Here is an 18,951-nt window from a genome sequence, read left to right on the forward strand (position 1 = left end):
TGTTAAATCTTGACATTTCTACCCTGACAACATCAAGTTTGTCTTGGCTCATGGATCTGATGTTTCACCAGATCATATTTAGTCTGACTCTTCTTCTTTGACATGCCTATCATGGGTGACTCCATATTAGGATGTACACTCCTAATGGTATAGCTCCTTGAGTCACTGGATAAGAAATGCTCTTCACCATTACCATTTTCCCCTGAAGGAGGGTTTAGCATATGGGTCCATGCAGGCTCCCAGGTTCACGGCCATTATTAAGGCATTCACTAATGTTAGGCTGTGAGAAGATGCCTAAAGCTATTGCTTCTATTATGATATAATGGCAATGCTTGTCAAGCTGGCAGAGAATGGGCTTGGAATTGAAGAGGCTTTGCTTCATTCTGCAGTGGTTTTATAATGTAAGAACTAGAAGCCTATTTGGTCAGAGCGACCTTGGGCCTCACTGCATTAGAAAACCTGCAAGGAATGAAGATAGCACCTTCAAAGTCTTGAAGCCAATTGTGCATGGCCTCAAGAGCCAGAGTGGGATGTGTAGATTGCCTCAAGGAGAGCAGAGATCTTTTCTTATGCCCAACAGCAAGTCAAAAATTACTTTTCTCCCTGCAGTTATGTTCTGTTATGAGCAAAAAACCATAGAGCAGGGAACGCAGGAGCAAAGGAACATTAAGGTGCATTCCTTTAAGAAAATAAACAGCAGGCCCTCTTTGCTTTATCATAGACCGTCTTTGAAAGTCCTCTATATCTTAATAGGTTTGGAGACGCAGAGGATGGATTTTACAAAGAAAGTGAAATTCCAAAGGCCGTCTTTGGAGCCCAGCTCTAACTGGCTTTTGGATCCCCCTCTAAAAGCTTAGCTTTGAGGCCAACCTTGAGATTGGCATCAACACATGACAACTACCTTTGAGATGATCATGGAGACAAATTAAACACTCACAGAATCTTTTATGGGAGCTTCCAAGTGACCAACCAGAGCTTGTAGCCGACTTATTTCTTCATCCTTTTGCTTCACAGCTTGACTCAGCTCCTGAATGTGTTTGTTCTGTAGAGCCATTTTCTTGAAAGAACGAGAAAGAAGCCTGAGAGGAGATATGTCTGCACACTGTTGGCAAACTCATAACAAAATATAGGCTCAAGCTGGCTTTTGCTAGCTCATTAAGTCATGGCTTAGGAAGCTACAGAAGATTGTCCCAAAGCTTCAACAGGAAGAGAAGACAACCCAGGAGCTGCAGATGATCTCCTAAAGCTCTGATGTGCATAGGAGCTTTCTCCTCAATCTGAAAGTCTATTTCATTGTACGCCAATATTCAGTGACAAAGTGAATATTGACATTAAAAGTGCCTTTTAACAACTGCAAACATTTTTTACTTTTCGGTAATGATTTTTTCTGTTTTTTTTTTTTTTTTGTAGAGGGGCAGTGTTATGGGGGGTGTGAGAAGGAAAGACTTTTATTTTCTCTCATATCTCCCCCCACTTCTTTTCCCCCCTTGGACCCATCCACTTTTGTTCTGACTTCAGGACAAGAGGCTACTCATTCCTGATTTTAAAGAAATAAACACACATTTACCTCAGTAGCATCATGAAGAACTTTAGCAGATTCGCTCAGTTTATTTTCTTGCATTACCTCTGCTGGAATATAAGCAGGTTTTAAAGTATTTCTTAAGTGCTATGAGAAGAATTGCTTGGATTGTTTAAGAAACAGTTTAACATTATAGATTTATACATCTTGTAAATAAGTGAATTTGGGGTTTTTTTTAAATAAACTTGTCTTGCTGCCTTACTTTTTGTACCTCTTTGTCAATTTGATCATATCTGTGTATATACAGTATTGCTCAATTAATTGGTTAGGCAATAACTATACAATCTGCTATTAACAAACAAGCAATCATTTCAATATCTTCTTCGTAAACCATCTCCTTAAGAGTAAAATTACTAATTGGTCACATGGCAAAACATCTTCTGACCACGCTGCCAGGCTCCCCAAGAATTAAAAATCTATCATCCAATTTTTTTTAATAGAACCAAAAGATATAATTATAATAGTACTTGTGTTTATCATATCTCCAATATTCATCGCTGGTTCATTTTATTTTTCAAACTCTGAGGAAGCTGATATAGTCTACATAGAGGTTTATAGAATGTTTTTATTGAGTTTTAGAGCTCCTTTGGACATGTAACCAATCCACTTCCAAGTTTTGATAGTATATTTAGAGGAACATTAATTTCCCATTTAAACAGAGAGCAATTTTGGTCTAGTGGTTAAGACACCAGGCTAGAAACCAGGAGACTGAGAGTTCTAGTCCTGTCCGAGGCCTGAAAGCCGGCTGAGTGGCCTTGGGCCAGTCTCTTTCAGCCCAATTCACTTCACAGGGTTGTTGTTGTGGGGAAAATAGGAGGAGGACAGCATATTAGGTATGTTCGTCGCCTTGAGTTATTTATAAAAATAATAAAGGCAGGATAGAAAAGAAATAAATGAAAATAAATAAGCTGATAAAGAGTAAGGACAAGCTGAAATTACTCTCTCCACACACATCCCACGCATGTGAAAGTGGCTGTATGCTTCTTCAGACTGCAGCCAATAATTTATTGTTTTTCCTCTGTATGTACCTTTATTCCGGCTCAAGAGGTCCTCTCGAGCGTGGGCTAGCTCTGTTGTAACATCAGCCAATTGCTTTTCAAGTCGCTCAATAGTCAGTTGAGGTTCTTCCAAAGCATCGAGAATGCCAATTGCCATTTCCGCCTGTTGTTTAATATCAGCAACATTCTGTTGCAGTGACACCACCACACTGGAAAGATCAGCCACGCCTTCAGGTTCTCCACCTTCACCTCCCTTGTTGCAAGAAACGTGACATTTAAAAGGGGAAGGAAAAAAAGGAGGGGTACATAAAACATGCGCTCATGCAGATCTGCAGTGAAAGTCTCAGAAGCACTATCAGGTTAACAGTATTACTGAACCCCCCCCCCTATTTGGGGGAGGAAGAAAGAGGAGAAAGTAGAATAAGACTGGGTTCAGAAATCAAATTAAACCATGGCTTGCTTAACCATGGCTCACTGAGAATAAGCCAAAGTTGGCATTTTCATACAGCACACTAAACCAAAATCAGGCAACCACATTATAACTTAGAGCAGTGGGTAAAGCCCATGTAAGCCTGCTAGAGCATGGCAGGCAGAAAATGGAGCTAAGTTTGTTGGTATATGTTTGACTTGAAATAGATCAGCAGGGTTTTTAATTCAAAAACTGGATATTTTCCCTCCTGAATGTTTCCTTTTAATGTCTGACCATGGTAAGTCAGTGCCAGCTTTGAAAACAACTGATCCCATAAACCATGCCTGAAGTTTTACCTGCCATATGGTAGACCAGCTAACCTTGCGCTTCATCCCAATTAACAAGGCATAAGGAGATGAGGAGAAAATGTCAAGACAGGGATTTCTTCATTTTAACCTTAATTTGTAAACATCAGTTAACCTGGGGTTTATCATTTCTAAATCTGCCTGGAAGGTAGGCAGAGGCAGAAGAAGGCATTTTGGTTTGAAAGGATGTCAAGTTCTAAAATCTTGAATTGCAAACACTAAGCAGCCTTCTGCAACCTAAGATTATCCAGATGTGACGGTGTGGTGATAAAAGGTAACCCCCATACAGATGTGAGCTGTATTCAATGCCAAACCTATGAGATGCCCCACCCCATACATGTGAACTGCTTAAAGCACCCTTGTAAGAAAACAAAGAAAACATTTACAACAAGCTGAATTGGCCCTAAGTGGTGACAGGGAGAGGAATCAGACAGGAACCTGTGGCCCAGTAAACCAAATTATTTATATTCACTGGCCATATCTCAAAGATAGAACAGCTGATATGCTGACCTAGTGAGAAGAGATAGATACAGGTAGTCCTCAGTTAATGACAGTCATTGGGATTGGGAACTCCATCACTAAGCAATGTGGTCATAAAATGTGATGTCACATGACCTCGCTGACTTACAACAGCAGTTGCAGCAGTTCCTGTTGCGGTCATTAAGCAAATCCCACAAGGTCATTAAGCACAATGTCATGTGATCGCTATTTGCAACCTTCCTTGTCAGCTTTCCCACTGATTTTGCTTCTCAGAAGCTGGCAGGGAAGGTCGCAAATGGGGATCACATGACTGCAGGACACTGTGACTGTTGTAATTGCGAATCAGTTGCCAAGTGCCCAAATCGCGATGACGTGACCACAGGTACACTGCAACGGCCGCAACTTTGAGGACCGGCCGTAAGTCTCCTCGTTCAGCACCGTCGTAACTTTGAATGGTCACTGAACGAATGGCTGTTAACCGAGGACCACCTGTACCAAAATTGCTTACATTTGCTGGAATAAAACTTACCACTTTTTCATCCTCTTTTAGAGTCTCTTCTGCATCTTCTTTGCCATCTGGTAGTACAATACATTCCTTCACCAGCTCCTTGTAAACGTTCATGCGCTCTTCATAGATGTTCTCCATCATTTCTTCTTTATGGCTAAAAATCTTGCTAAATATATCAAGAGGGAGAAATAACTCATATTTCTCTTGAAAACAAATAATACCAATCTACCTGCTTCAGCTTGTTCTTTTAAAAACACTTCAGCTGGGGGAAATAACAGTTTTGGATATCTGGAATTGCACTTCATATGCAAGTTCCTTATTACACAGGATGACATTTTTGTCACCACGAACTAGTGGGAAAGGTAGGAGGAAGACTGCCCATAACTTACTCGGAACAGGAAAATCCTAGTACACCATTAATGTATGTAGACACATGATTTTCCAATGTCACTCCATGCAGTTTCCAGTATGATCTATACTGGCAACCCAAAATATATTATCTGAAAGGGTCTTTCTATAAGGGTCTTTCTTATTCTTTCTATAATCTTCGTATTTCTCCATAAGTATGCTAGAGAATATACCAGGACGTTTTATCTGCCAGATGACCATTTTATTTATTTACATAATAAAAATCTATACACATTTGGTTTGTTCCCTCAAACACAGGTCTACAATTCAGGTTTTCCGCAAAGTGCTTGCTTTATGGGTGAATGAAAATGCTACCTATCAGTAGAATATAAGTGGACCACCTTTAAGTTGCAGGAGCAAAACTGTGTGTGTGTGTATATAATCTTAAATGTTGAGTAGAATCCAAGACTTTTACAGTCCTTGTCTTATCTAAAAGTTCACAAGAAATAGCTCCACTGCCGTTAAGTAATTTGCTACCTGATTTAAGCAGCCTGATCTTGGCAAACTCCAAAACAATGTGCACACACCTTTGTTATACATTAGAAAACATTCTATATCTCCCCAGACACACAAAGAACAGAAGACTTACTTGAGATCAATCTCCTTTGCAGTAAAGTACTGAAGACATTCCTGAGTAACTTCTTCGCGGATTTTTAGCTCCATGCACAGCTTAGCTTTCTTTTCATCTATCAACTTATTTTTCAATTCCTCTATTATATCGAGTAGCTTCTAAAGATGAGCACCAGGAATAAACATTATGAGATTTTCTGTGCTATGGTATACATGGTGAGTTTTTGTAGACATGATACTAAAATCTAGCAATCTTGTCTCTTAGGCAAGAGAAGCAATGCTGGATTAGACAGTCCTCTAGCAAAGCTGGACAACATCCTACAGTACATCAATACATTCATGGTATAGCCCAAATTATCAACAGAAGTCACCTGTATACTTATTCCCCATTTTCTTCTTCATCATTATTGATTCAATGTTTCATTCAGGATATGTCTATAGTTTTTTAACCCTGCAAGATAGTGTATATATAGTAAGCTGCCTCTCTCCAAGCAAACATGAATGGGTGAAGAAAGCTGAACTGCACTTCCTACTCTTCCTCCTGAGTCATATAGCAAAGGGGCATCAGGAGGTGCCTCACAGATGTATAAGTTGTGCATCCACCCAACACCCTACGCTGGGTTGCATCCCATTAACATTCATGGCTCATATATTGATTCCTAACAATTTGATTGTGGGGGTCTTTATGTACCCACTTTATGACATGAGCAAACTAGACCAGACTAGGAAACCGAAGTCATGCAGGCTAATACTACTGTTATTACAGAGCTATTGGAACAGAATCTTGCAAGTCTGAATGTGTCTGCCCCCTCCCCCCTTTATCTTTGTGAGAATGAAGGAGGGTCTTATCTGAGACGCTTTCTCAGATTACACTTCTAGCCTGGATTCAGATTTCTTTTATCTGACCAGTCTTCGTAGCAGCCTTTCCTCCTGTTCTTCAAGGTCATTCCTTCTGTCTATTACAGGCAATAACAATTTGCTCAGCACCTAGGCAAACTCTGCTCCTTTTCTTCTACAGCACATCTTGCAGGAACATGACTTTTTCAGCTGCATCTAAACTGGGGAATAGGCACTCCAAAAAGACTAGCCTGCAGAAGTCTCCACAGGATGCGGTCAAAAAATCCAAGATAGCAACCACAACGGTGCAATTGAAGCTCCATAAAATCACGCCATCACAGCCACCCTATTGACCTTTTTGACCACACCCTGCAGATAGCCCTGCTAACCTGCTTAACTTCCTTTTATTTCTGCATCCATTTCTAAAAGCAGCCTGCCTTATTCCATTCTTTAATTTGCTATCTACCAGGATGGCTTTTGACATTTTTTTAGTTCATTTTGATTTTTTTTTTAAAAAATTGTTAAATTAGAGCACTAGAAATCAACTTTGAATATGGGTTGTTGTAGAAAGGCAGGGTAGATATGCAGGATAAACACAAGCTAGATTTACTTTCAAATATAAAATTCTGCTTTTTGGTTGCTAGGCAAAGGCCCCTTTGAGTCCAGCTCAGTTCCTGTGACTACCATGGAAGGAACATGGCTAATAAAGGGAACTATATTAAGCAAGCAGACGATGCAGCCAGTAACAGGAACTAGATTACCTCAAAGAAAATGTCTTTCACCTTACTAGTTGGCGCAACTACTTTAGTCCTAAACTAGACAGAACTGGTCCTCATCAACAGCTAAATAATGCACATAGCATAATGCAATCTTATGTAGCTATTGATCATTGATTACATAAATATTAGTTAAATAACTAGGTATACTGAAAACATATATATTCTACTCTTGTTTTTATTCAAATGCCTTTGCTCTTTCTGGAGAAGTGCCCAGTGATCATTGTTCTTTTTTTTCATGATACACCTTGTTAACCCTACTCCAGCTTATTGGTTGTTCCACTTGGGATAATCCCCAACAGTACTTAACTACTTCTGTGTAGTTTTCTTAGCAACAGTACAGTAGTGATTTGCCATCATTTTTTTCCAGATTTTTTTTTAAACTTCTCAGTCTGGTCTATGTCCCATATACTTACTAATCAGACATGACCTTGCTTAGCTTTTATTCAGATCAGCCAAGGCCAGCAATCTGGTGTGACCTTGTTGCTAAAAGGCAGTCTACCTTCTTTGCTAGACTAGAGAAATGATGTGAAAGGAAGAAGGGTCCATCCATCAATAATGAAAGACCAGCTCTTCATTAACTGCATTAATTCTAATAAGGCCTGATGCACAAGCTTCCATTTTCTCTCTTCACTACCCCATCCTAATTTTAAATTGCCTTGATTTCTATGCTCATTTGACAGCCTTTTTGGGTGAAGACTGGGATACACAGACACCAGTACAAAGACATACTTGATACTCTTCTTTTCTGATAATGATATCACTATCTTCGCCTTCAAGTTGACTTTCCATCTCATCTGTTGCCTCAGCCTCCTTTGCATATGCAACTTCTGCCAAACAATTCCCCTGGTGCTCCTCTCTGTCATCTTCTACCAGCTCTTCTTCATCTTCCATCACATCCTCCAGATTCCCCTCCCAAAATATAGTTGCTCTTTTCATGGGTAAATGCACACCATCATCAAGGTTTATTTCAGTTCCTGCTTTGAGGGACAGCTGGTCAAATGTCTCTTCTTGGGGAGACTCAGAAGCATCTAGTACCATGACCTATTTAGAGTAGATGCCAGAAAATGTATTTAAAGCCACAATCACCATGATTGTTTTAGCACCTATGAGTATTTTATCCTTAACAACCCCCCACCTAGAATTGTAACTGTTAGAGATGCTCTCTGCATGTATGTAAAAAAGTTCTCCACAGACACTACTGTATTTCCACCGGTATTCCTGTAGGAAAAAAAAAATGGAACCCAACTACAAAGAAATCCACCCATTACAAAATGGAACCCAACTACAAAGAAATCCACCCAATACAATCCAGTATTGCCTCTTTTTATATACTGAGACATAGCTTATTTTGAAATATCATTCATACTAGGTTCACAATCCACACCCTTATTTGTTAGATTTATACTCTTACCTTTCATTTGAGAGCTCAAGGCCATTCAGAAGACCCTCACTTCCAACTGTTCTCACAACAAAGCTATGGGATGAGGGGCTGAGAGACAGTGATTGGCCCAAAGTGACCCAGGGAGCTTCCATAGTTGAGAGTGGAACCTGTTTTGTTCTGGAACTAGTCCAAAACCTTCACCTCTATCCCACACTGATCCTTCTACACTTTAAACTGCTAACTAGCCCATCTGAGAGGTGAAGGCAGAAGGGTAGAGACTTCTGTAGTTCTCAGGCTACCAAGAACTGCTCTCAGATAAACCAAATGTCTCCCAAAGCCAGCAACGGACTGGCCAAGTATCTGTTAGCTCTGAAAGGGAGGAAGAAAAAAACCAGAGTTTAAACTCTGTAGCGCAGACTTACTTAAAGGTTCTGACTACTTTGCACTACTGTGGGCAAATCAATGGCTGAATCTGTAGCTTCATTCTTGTCTTGAATAAAGCTTCTCATCTAGCCAAATCATACCTCAGAGGCTTCTGTCAGACTAGCCTAATACTGAATAAAGAGTTAATGTCCAGAAAGCTGAGATTTACTATCAAATCTTGGTATGAAGTCTGACAACCTGAAAGTTCTGTAACCCAGTAATTTTCTCACAGGCATTCATTTCCAGCACATTTACCTTTTGAGCAATTGCAGAGAACTTGAGCACGTTGAGTGTTTCATCATACGCAGAGGGACTTTGGCTGACATTTACTATCATGCAGACCTTCCCTTTCCCACTGAAGAAACCCTGAAAGAAGTGAGTGAGCTTGCTTTCCCGAAAAGGAATGTGCTGCTGCAGCCTAGAATGAAGCATGAGATTCTTTTTTAAACATTGCAGCAAGATTTAAACATATAGAAAGATAGTTGCAAACCTTTACTGCAGAAATAAGTGCAAAACTCATTCATACAAATAGGCTTAGGGTTTATCCAACTTTGGTCCTGATCCAACACATGCTTCCTGGCTAAACAAGCAGAAGCTAAACTTGCATTCATAAAGGAAAATGAAGATACAGGGTGGAGAAACACAACGGATAGAGTTCTAGCACAGATCCAAGAGAGTTAAGATGCTGTGGATGTGGATGGTGACTGAAACCACCTTTGTCTGTTTTTAACTTAGATGCTTAATGTTACAGAGGTTTTAAAGCTTGCTACTTCGATACAGAGAACTAACAAGAAGAAAAATAGCTTTAACACACACACCTTACGAATCATAGCCCTGCCATTTAAGTTTCAAAATGAGAAAGAAGCAGGTAATTTCTGCTTGGAAACTGTTTTACTGATTTTAACAACAGACCAGTAGTTTTGCAAAACATGTCCTCTGCTATTCAGTTAGAGTCCTTTCACTCAGCTGAAGCAGGGTTCCCTGCTTGAAGTCAATAAAGGTGCCAGTATATGTATGTAAGATGAAAAGTAAGCCAGGGCTTTGTCTAGAAATCAACACAGGAAGGAAGGAAAATCTCATGGGAAGACTGCCAAAGCCTACAGTCAGCCAAGATCTGGAAGACAAGGCAATTTTTGGCCTTTACAATGGAGGCAAACAACTTTTAAAAAACAATTTAAATGGCGTAATTACAAGGGCCACAGAGTGGAGAAATCCCTACATCAGGCAAGGCAGTGCGGGTAGTTTGTTCAAAGTAAATTCTGGAAGAGGGTGGCAGTTTTAAGACTTAATGCACGTTGTCCCATAATTTTTCTCTGGATAAGCACAGACATTGCACTGTTGAAACTCAGTAGTGCAATTCTGGAGGTTCCTGGAGACAACCCACAGAAGCGTTGGGTGCCCGTGTTTCACTAAATTCCTTCTTTTTGGTTCTTTCTTATGCAGGGTAAGGAGGACAAGAAACTATTGTGCATTTTTTTTTTAACTAGGGACAGGAGAACACTAAAGAGGGAACGCATCATTTGCATACTTTTTATTGCTAGAAAGAAAATTAAGAGGAGTCTGGAACAAGGTAATGGAAACATTTTTCTCCTATTTACCATCTCCTTTCCCTTTTTATAAAAGGATAACTAAGAGATCTAAGGTTTGCCTGCTCTGAAACAAAACACCCTTCAGACCCTACTTTGACTGTTGATTGGTCTTCAGGGCACTGATGCATTTGCCTAGAATGAGCAACGAAGTGTTAATGTTTCCACTCTCTTTCAATCTTTCCCCTTCGTTGCAGGTTCTCGTGCAGCGCTCGGAGCCAGCAAGGTCACAGAGAAACAATCTGGAAGAAGAGAAAAGTGCATCCGTTCAGCAGAGACACAGATTGCGTGATGGTTTTGAAGAGATAATAACTTCCCGAAATGATAAGATTGCTTACTCATTGACTTGCATCACACGTGTGGATTCCGAATCAATTTTTAGCATTTTCACAGTAAATATGCTATGGCTGAAAGAGAAAACAAAACAAGTTACCTCCAGCATCTCTAGCTGCAAATGGTAGTTTGCTTGCCTGTGTGTATCTCAAAAGCCAACAAATTCAATTCTTACATAAAGAACTTCCATTCCCCAATTGGGATAATTCTAATTCCAAGTAAGTTACACCGATCTTGCTTCCAGCAAATAAATAAGTAAGCATATAGATATTCATTCATGCACCCAGCCAACATCCTGGCTGTAAATGTTTGTATATGAAAAGCATCTTCCCTGCTTCACAGTGGATAGATTCAAAAATCATGCCATTCTATGGTTCAGTGAAACACAAATGATTCTGGCATCCTGGGGTACTTGCACGTTGACATTCCCAAATGTGCCCAGAACTAAGGCTTTAGAAGATTTTGGTTTTGATTTTCCATTGCTTATTCATGGATCCAGGGTGTTAATCGTTGTACTGGTTACTGGCTGTGACCTTCAAAACCTTGCATGATTCAGGGCCTGGATATCTGTGGGACCACCATCTCTCAAGAACATCTGCGTGTCCAATAAGATCAGTTTCTTTTTGCATCTCCTTGCTCAGACTGCCATGTCTAGGAGTTGGGGAAGCATACTTTGCTATTCCCTTCCTTTTGGAACAGCATCCCTCTGGACATTTGAATGGCCCCTTCCTGACTGGCATTTCCAAAATCTACAAAGCCGCAGCTATTCGAACAAGCCCTGGAAAGGTGAATGAGATATTTGTCCCTCTACTAATGAAAATACCAGTGATACATATATGAAAGAATGAGGGTTGGACTGCAACTATTTACAGACACAGTGTGGGATTTTATAGTTTTTATAGTGATTTTATAGTTTTGATTTGATTATATTCTGTTCTGTTTTAATCTGAGCTATGGAGGAATAATTGTATGCTGGAGTGGTTTATAAGCCCAATAACAACTTATTAGGTCTTAGCTATAATTTCTTTAAACGGCAGGTCCGAAGATTCCCTGAACAAGCCAGCTATTAGTAAGGCAAACAGAGGTTTATCAGAAATGAAAATGACAGCTTGTAAGCTCCATCTTGTGGCTGTGCCATAGAAGGAAACATATAAAACCAGAATATTTGAGTTGGTAGATCAGGAAACACATTATGAACAAGAAGCATTTGGGAGCATTAAGTTTGGATTGGATAAGATTTCCAGATTAAATACAAAGCAGACATTTGACTGTTCCATATCAAGCATGTGCTGTTTTACCTTCTACTTGAGTTGGCATTCAGTTTTGTTGAAGCAAAACTCTGATGTTTCAAGCCTAGTTTCACAAGTTTATAAGCTTCTTTTGAGTTTGAAACTTGAATCCATTGTAGATCTTTCAAGAAACAGAATACTTATTAGTTATTCAACAATAACTGCCTTAAGATAAGTACAATATAAATATAAATATATTTAATTCAGAAATAGGAATCTGGTTTAACAGCATTTTTCTCTTGAACTGTAATTTTGCACATTGCCTGGACTAGATTAGACACCCACAGGGAATATAAATAAATCTCGAGAGCAGGTACCTTTCTCCACTCAATTGATTAACCCTTTGGAACCCCAGATGTACGTGACTAAGACCTGATACTTTTTAAAGAGGAAATAATTATGGAGGAAAATTAGGAGGAAGAACACAGGATATACTTCTATGCACATCAAGTCAGTCTACAGGCTCATGCAAAGCATTGTCATGTTACAAAATATATGTCAATCTGCATGAATTCTCTTGTAATCTTATCTTTGAAAGCAGCCTGAGCAAAAACTAAATATTACATAAGTGCTGTCCTGACAAATGCCATGAAGAATTAATAATTGCTAGTAGAAATTTTAAGATAATAGCATGCATCTTTGGATTCCTAAATAGCAAGGTTTGGTAAAAAAAAAAAAAAGGTGGACCAAATTAAATCTACTGATTATATAAAGAAATTCCAAATAATGAGTATAAACAAGGGAAGGCAAGAGTCAGGGACTGAAAATAGTTACCTATATTCATTATTCATTTTATAATGACATTTATAGCAAAATTCTATGTGTATTTTTAGTCAAAGGAAGCCCATCTCATATTTTAAAAGGAGAATATTTGTAGGTTATTGAAATTATGGCCAATTGCTAAGATTTTTCATTACCTTTTACATAGGAATAGCCTTTTATATCCTGGGCCAAGCGCAGCATTTTTCTCCTCTTGTCATTGGATATTGGGAGCAGTAAGTCGTAAATGCATTCATTGTAAATTTCACAAAAAGAAACCCAAATAGAGAATTTTACATCTTTCTCCTCTTCCAGGTTAGACTGGTCTGCTTCTTTTTCTGGTCCTTTCACATCTGGCAAAACATTGAAATTAAATTAGTTATAATGTAAAACCATATTATTCAGTAGCAGGCAGTTGGTATGGAAGATCCAACCACAGCTTGGATGTATTACTGACTAAGCTCTTGGACTTTGCTTACTACAGCAATGAACTCATGATGTGACAAGCAGCAACATTCACCTTTACACTAAGCCATAATGTTTAATTTGGGTTTAACATGTCCTACAGACCCAGACTCTGTGGCTGGCAAATTATAAACAGAAATTGTCTAGACCCTGTTCACTTCTTTGTCCTGACCCTGCCAATCCCTTGAAAAATGGTCCCATCACACTATTCCAGAGTCCAGGGTGGCCCTGGTGACACCAGCTGAGCATCATGTGTGAACCCAGACCTCTTCAATAAACAACAGTTTAGCAAATGAGTATGAACAGCCTAACTTACCTTCACAATTCTCCATTGTTCTACTACTGCTGCTTTGGCAATCTACCTGAAAATTAAGTCAGGAACAACATTTGGGTTACCAAAATTATTCTTTTAAAGATTCTCTGCATCATTCCTTACATTTTAATATTAGATGATGATCGGAAGTGGGAAGTGAGTACAACAGTCTCATTTTGCGATCACTATATGAAACCAGATCACAGAGCACCCACCTAATCTGTAGTTTTCCCTGCCGTAGGCAATAACACCTGAACATCACCCAAACTTACAGGAGGAGGAGGGCACACATGTGTTAATCTACCTATCAGGCAACATTCTATTCGTCATCCTTACATTCCATTAAATGTTTCCTCATCCTCAAACACATGCTCTTTCTGTTCTGAGTCTGTTCATGAAAAGCTGCTAAAAAGTTTGCTTTGTTTTTGTTTTAGAGTCACGATACCTCTTTCAGGAGGCGAAGCAATGAATTTTTTACAGATATTTCTTCTCTCACTTCTTCTTTAGACAGCTTTCTATGGTCTCTGCATCGATGGGGCTTCAGATTCATGTCTGGGTACAGTTTGCTTTGCATGCTTTTAAACAACATGTCCAGTGCCCTGGGGAGAATGCCACCATCTTCATCTGTACCTGGCATATAGAATTTAAGAGTTAGGCAGCACTCCATGCTGTTGGAGTTGGAGCAGAGATAAAGAAAGGTTGACCTTTCTGAACTGAGTATATGTTGAATGAGTGTCATCATCCCCAATCTGCTGCTGTCCAGATATGCTGGACCCTAACCTCTGTAACTGCTGGCCAAAGAAATCCAAAATAACTGGTGGTCCCCAGGTTGCAGAAGGCTGAGTTGGAGCCATCCTTCAAATAAACACAATACAGTTTTACAACAGACAGCAAGCATGGACTTACTTTGACTTGTAAATTGACAAAAAACACCAAGTATTCTTTCTGCTCAGTCTGTATAATTCATCAAAGCAGTGAGTCCTACTTGCATTCAGTGGGACATACTTCCAGATTATATGTATTGGTAATTATTTTGCCAGTAAAAACAAAAGCAATGGAAAGCATTCTATATACTCAACTCATTCACTAGTGTTAGGTCATTTATACAAATACAGACGTTTCCTTGTTTTCCTCCCCCCACCCTATCCTAATGAAAAATACTTAGGGGTCCCAGGACAGCTATTCTAACTATTTTCATTTTTCTTGACCAAATGTATCAAAACTGACACAGCCAAATTGGGGAATGGAACATACTCATGGGCACCCTACTGATTCCTGGATCTATTCATTCCTAATTACAAATGATAAAGCTAAAAGATGGTCACTTGCTCAAGCCAGCTGATGAGTTTAAGGTTGAAGTACTATTACTATGTTGGATCCTGGCTTACTTTTCATCTTACATACATATACTGGCACCTTTATTGACTTCAAGCAGGGAACCCTGCTTCAGCTGAGTGAAAGGACTCTAACTGAATAGCAGAGGACATGTTTTGCATGCAAGAAGATCCAATCCCTGCCATCTACAGTTTGAAACTCAGATTGCAGGAAGTAGGAAAGATGGCTTAAGACCTTAGACAGTTGCTGCCAATGAAATATAGAAAAGTCTGAACTAGATCCAATAAAAAGGCAGCTTTTCATCTTCTCAAATCTAGATATCCCCCAAAAGTAATAACTGGAACCATGCAATTATTTTGTACCACTAAGAGGACAAAAAGCAATCTTAGCTTAAATTTTCTCAGGGATTCTCAGATGTACCCTGGTAGGTGTATGTTTTCCCAGCATTTGTAACGCCGTAAGTAAATATTAGCCGACTGTGTCCTCTTAGAAAATCTAACACAGGCTGCTTCACAGCACCATCAAAGAGTTCTTTTTGGGTTGTTTTGGGCCCAAATACCTAAGAAATGAACAAATAAGGGTCTTTTAAGTTTTCACTTATAGAAATTGTGAAAAGTATATTGAGTCTTCATTTTCAACAGCTTTTCTGATTGCTTAAATAATTTTGTTAATCATGCGTAACATTTCCATACTACTGATAAGTGGAATCTCTGTACCTGGGAAAAAGTAAATTTCTGCACCATTTGCCGCAAGTTTTTTTCACTAAGGCGAAATGTCTTGGAACTTTTAGGAGCTTTTAATATAATGCTTGTTGAGTCAATCACAGAAACACAATTCTGTAAGAAAAGTGGGGGGAAAGTCCTTTAGAGCCAAGCAGATGGCATAATTTTAATTAAAATTTAATTAAAATTATATTAAGTTTTGCTTTTAGTTGTTTCAGCTAAGTCATACCTGAGCATCATGTTCTTTTTCCAACTCTAAAAACGGTCTGACCCGAAGGCAAACATGAATTCGTTCTTTGGATTCCAGGCTCTCTCTCTAATTAAAAGAAAAAGTGATACAAATCTAGTTTATGCCCAATAATTTTCAAGTGCCCCAGACTTAAAACTGAGCTAAGTTCAAAGTTTTAAAAACGTGAGTAATTTCATGTTCCTTTTAAAAAACAGCTGACAGTAAGCTTATGTTTCACAGAAATGAGAGGTATCAGTATCATATATTTAGGAATAGCCAGTGGGCCTTTTCATAGTGAAGAACCTGCAAGTTGACTGCTGAAAATGCCAACTTAAAAAAAGGAGATTCAAACTGTGCTAGAATCTGCTGCCAAACATCTGACCGGTTAGATCAAATTGTTATGAAATTCAGCCTACCACATCTACCCAAATTTCCTAAGCCATTTTTGTCCCTAGACAGAGTTACAATTTCTTTAAGATTTCTCTTAACCAGCTTTCCTTCCCTGGCCAAGAAACTCAGTATCTCTCTTCTCCTTCCTGCTATATACAGTGAAATTTCTTCAGAGTCAGAAGTAGCGCATTCTTGCAATTGTTTTAATCTTCTGTACACTCTTCCCAAACCTCATATTCTGCTTTCAGGTACTCAACTCACTGCTATTCCTCACTCTTAATTCACAGTTCTTTGTCCCTAGACTACCTGCCGCATAATGTCCACATCATCCAAGATCTCTTTCCAGCCTTCAGCCCATCCCATCCATAGTAGTGTTTTCAGGCCAACCAAAATAAAAAGTTTCTCTTCCATCATAGGTTAATCCCACAAGCAACTGAATATTCCATCCCAAACCTTTAAACCAAATCAATATAAGAGGTATAATTTGCCCAAATGCAATATGGTAATATGTTAGGAGATCCTGAAATCATGTTGAACATTTTAGAAAAATAGATGATTTAGCTAGAAATGTTGTTCAGACAGTATAACAAGGTCTCATGTCTTAAAAACATTAAGATTTCAAAAATAGGCCCATGAAGGTGCATCTAAGTACCATAAACATGTTTGTGATGAGACAAAACATGAACAGCCTACGCTCCTCTCAACATGAAACTGGATCCTTGAGCAAAAAGAAGATCTCCGAGGTTTATTCTCTTACCTGGCTTACATCGGAACTTAAAGAAAAATCACCATATAGATTTTTTTTAATATCACTAGCATCCACAGGACCAGTTCTTGGGGATGGCTCAACTGCAGAAAGAAAGGATGGTCTAGGAGCTGTTGGCTTATCCAGATTTTCCTCCATTCTGTTAGAACACAAAGAAGAAATGGAGGGCAGGTGGAATACCTAAAGCACTGAAGGTCTGACAGTTACAGTACCGATTTTGGTCATATAATATGTACATTAGAGGCTACCTTAGTACATGATGCTTTGCCACTGCACCTAGCCAGAAATTCCCTTGCAGATTGTAGAAAACAAAGGGGTCAAGCTTTGATTGCAAGTCCCCAATCTCCAGGGCCTTCAGAAGAGGCCCTGGAGGTAAACACCTGCCTCAAATCCTGGAGAGATGCTACCTATCACTATTAACAATACCAGCTAGATAAATCATTGGCCCAAAACAGTTTCTATAAACTGATTAATGAACATGGTGAACAATTAGGCAAAGCTATAACACATGGCTGCTAAGGTCATCCAAATACAGTTCTAGAGTCAAATAAATGGCCTTGGAAAGTGAGTTGCATTGGGTGGTGTGCTTCCAGGTCCAATTCAAGGTGTTGGTTATGACCTTTAAAGCCCTTTGTGGCATGGGCCCAGGTTACCTGAGGAACCATCTTGTCCCAATTGCATTGATCAGTCCAACCCTGTTGTGGCAGAAAGGGCACGTTGCGGACCCCAACTGTTAAAGAACTGCGACCGGCGGGGTGGAGGAGAGTCTTTTCTGCTTTGCCCCCGTCCTGTGGAACATCTTGCCCACTGAGGTGAGGTTGGCTCCCACTCTTCTGGCCTTCAGGAAGAGCATCAAGACCTGGCTCCGCCAACCAGCTTGGGGAGCCAGGAGTGATAGGCAGCCCTGAGGGTGGTTGGTGGCTTAAGACATTCTCTCTGCCTTTTAGTTTCCCTCGTTTATCTTCTATTTTTTGTACTTTTTCTATTTTTATAATGGTTTTTAATTTTTATTTGTAAGCTGCCCAGAGTCGCTTTTGTAGTGAGATGGGCAGTGTATAAATTTAATAATAATTTTAAAAAATGAAGATGCCCTGTTTTTTAAGTCTGGCATCTTCACTTTACTTGCTGTTGCTGTAAAAAATTAACAAAACCATTCATTAACTCTAATGTGCAAAAAACGAAAAAGGATCCAGGCTTGATTATATTTAAGGTACAGCAAAAACAGAGGCTGTAGGGCAGAATTTTACCAACAGTGTCCTATTCCAGGCCAAATTAAATTTATCAATTATTAAAGGAGCCAAGCCCAAGAGAAATTAAAGAACAGCAAGGCTCCACTTTCATAAGGGCTAAGACTGATGAGATGGGAACTAGCAGTTCCCTGGCTTGCAATGGCCATTATATAAAAGTATCTCAATTGCTCAAGGCTACCAAGAAACCCATCGATTATCTTAATTCAGAACTGTTAAAGGAAGAAGCTCAATTTTTTGAGACTATATGTATAAATCTGATTTTATTTAGGTACCTTGTTTTCTTAATCTGACCTAGCAAGAACTAAATTAAAGCTTGATGAGCAATTAATTTCATAAGAAAAAGATCCAGCTTGCTGACCATGGAAGACTAGGAGCTGACTCTGAGAGAAAACCTAGTCCTCTGTAATGTTAACAGTCACAGAAGGAACTGCTTGGGGGAAATCCTGTACATGTATTTACCTGGAGCCAAGGCCACTGAACTTTTATAGTGGATTCACACCAAATGAAAGCCATGTGATGCCAGGAGTTAGGTGTTAGCCTTGGGAGACCCACCCTTAGCCAAAGAAACTCACTTGGCAACCTTAGGCTGGATAGCCTCTTGTGGTCCAACCTAGCTAGCTGTTCTGGAGAAAAAAATAGCACTATGGATGCTGCCTTGAGCTCCTGTACAAAAAGTGGGGTAGAAATCTAACAAATAAATAGATACAATGCTTTACAAGGTTAGTTAAAGACCTAGGAGCTGCATTTGAACAATATGCAAACCACAGCACAAAAATC

The 18,951-nt window shown here is 39.3% G+C and overlaps 1 protein-coding gene across 2 annotated transcripts in view; it reads right to left on the bottom strand.

Moving 5' to 3' along the window:
* Positions 1 to 18,951, bottom strand: part of KIF20B (kinesin family member 20B) — a 56,514-nt gene that overhangs the window by 36,529 nt on the left and 1,034 nt on the right. For both annotated transcript variants that reach the window (XM_063307426.1, XM_063307425.1), the window contains exons 2-18: positions 16,916 to 17,063; positions 15,769 to 15,855; positions 15,534 to 15,653; positions 15,238 to 15,376; positions 13,928 to 14,112; positions 13,486 to 13,531; positions 12,863 to 13,057; positions 11,955 to 12,066; positions 10,662 to 10,730; positions 10,419 to 10,565; positions 8,993 to 9,155; positions 7,663 to 7,974; positions 5,337 to 5,476; positions 4,361 to 4,505; positions 2,608 to 2,830; positions 1,568 to 1,629; positions 938 to 1,057 (exon numbers count right to left, since the gene is read on the bottom strand). In XM_063307426.1, the coding sequence (XP_063163496.1) occupies positions 938 to 1,057; positions 1,568 to 1,629; positions 2,608 to 2,830; positions 4,361 to 4,505; positions 5,337 to 5,476; positions 7,663 to 7,974; positions 8,993 to 9,155; positions 10,419 to 10,565; positions 10,662 to 10,730; positions 11,955 to 12,066; positions 12,863 to 13,057; positions 13,486 to 13,531; positions 13,928 to 14,112; positions 15,238 to 15,376; positions 15,534 to 15,653; positions 15,769 to 15,855; positions 16,916 to 17,062 (2,412 nt within the window). In that variant the 5' untranslated portion in view covers position 17,063. The remainder of the gene's footprint in view (positions 1 to 937; positions 1,058 to 1,567; positions 1,630 to 2,607; positions 2,831 to 4,360; positions 4,506 to 5,336; positions 5,477 to 7,662; positions 7,975 to 8,992; positions 9,156 to 10,418; positions 10,566 to 10,661; positions 10,731 to 11,954; positions 12,067 to 12,862; positions 13,058 to 13,485; positions 13,532 to 13,927; positions 14,113 to 15,237; positions 15,377 to 15,533; positions 15,654 to 15,768; positions 15,856 to 16,915; positions 17,064 to 18,951) is intronic.

This window comes from Candoia aspera, chromosome 6 (genome assembly GCF_035149785.1).
Source record: "Candoia aspera isolate rCanAsp1 chromosome 6, rCanAsp1.hap2, whole genome shotgun sequence".
In the NCBI taxonomy this organism is placed as follows: Eukaryota; Metazoa; Chordata; class Lepidosauria; order Squamata; family Boidae; genus Candoia; species Candoia aspera.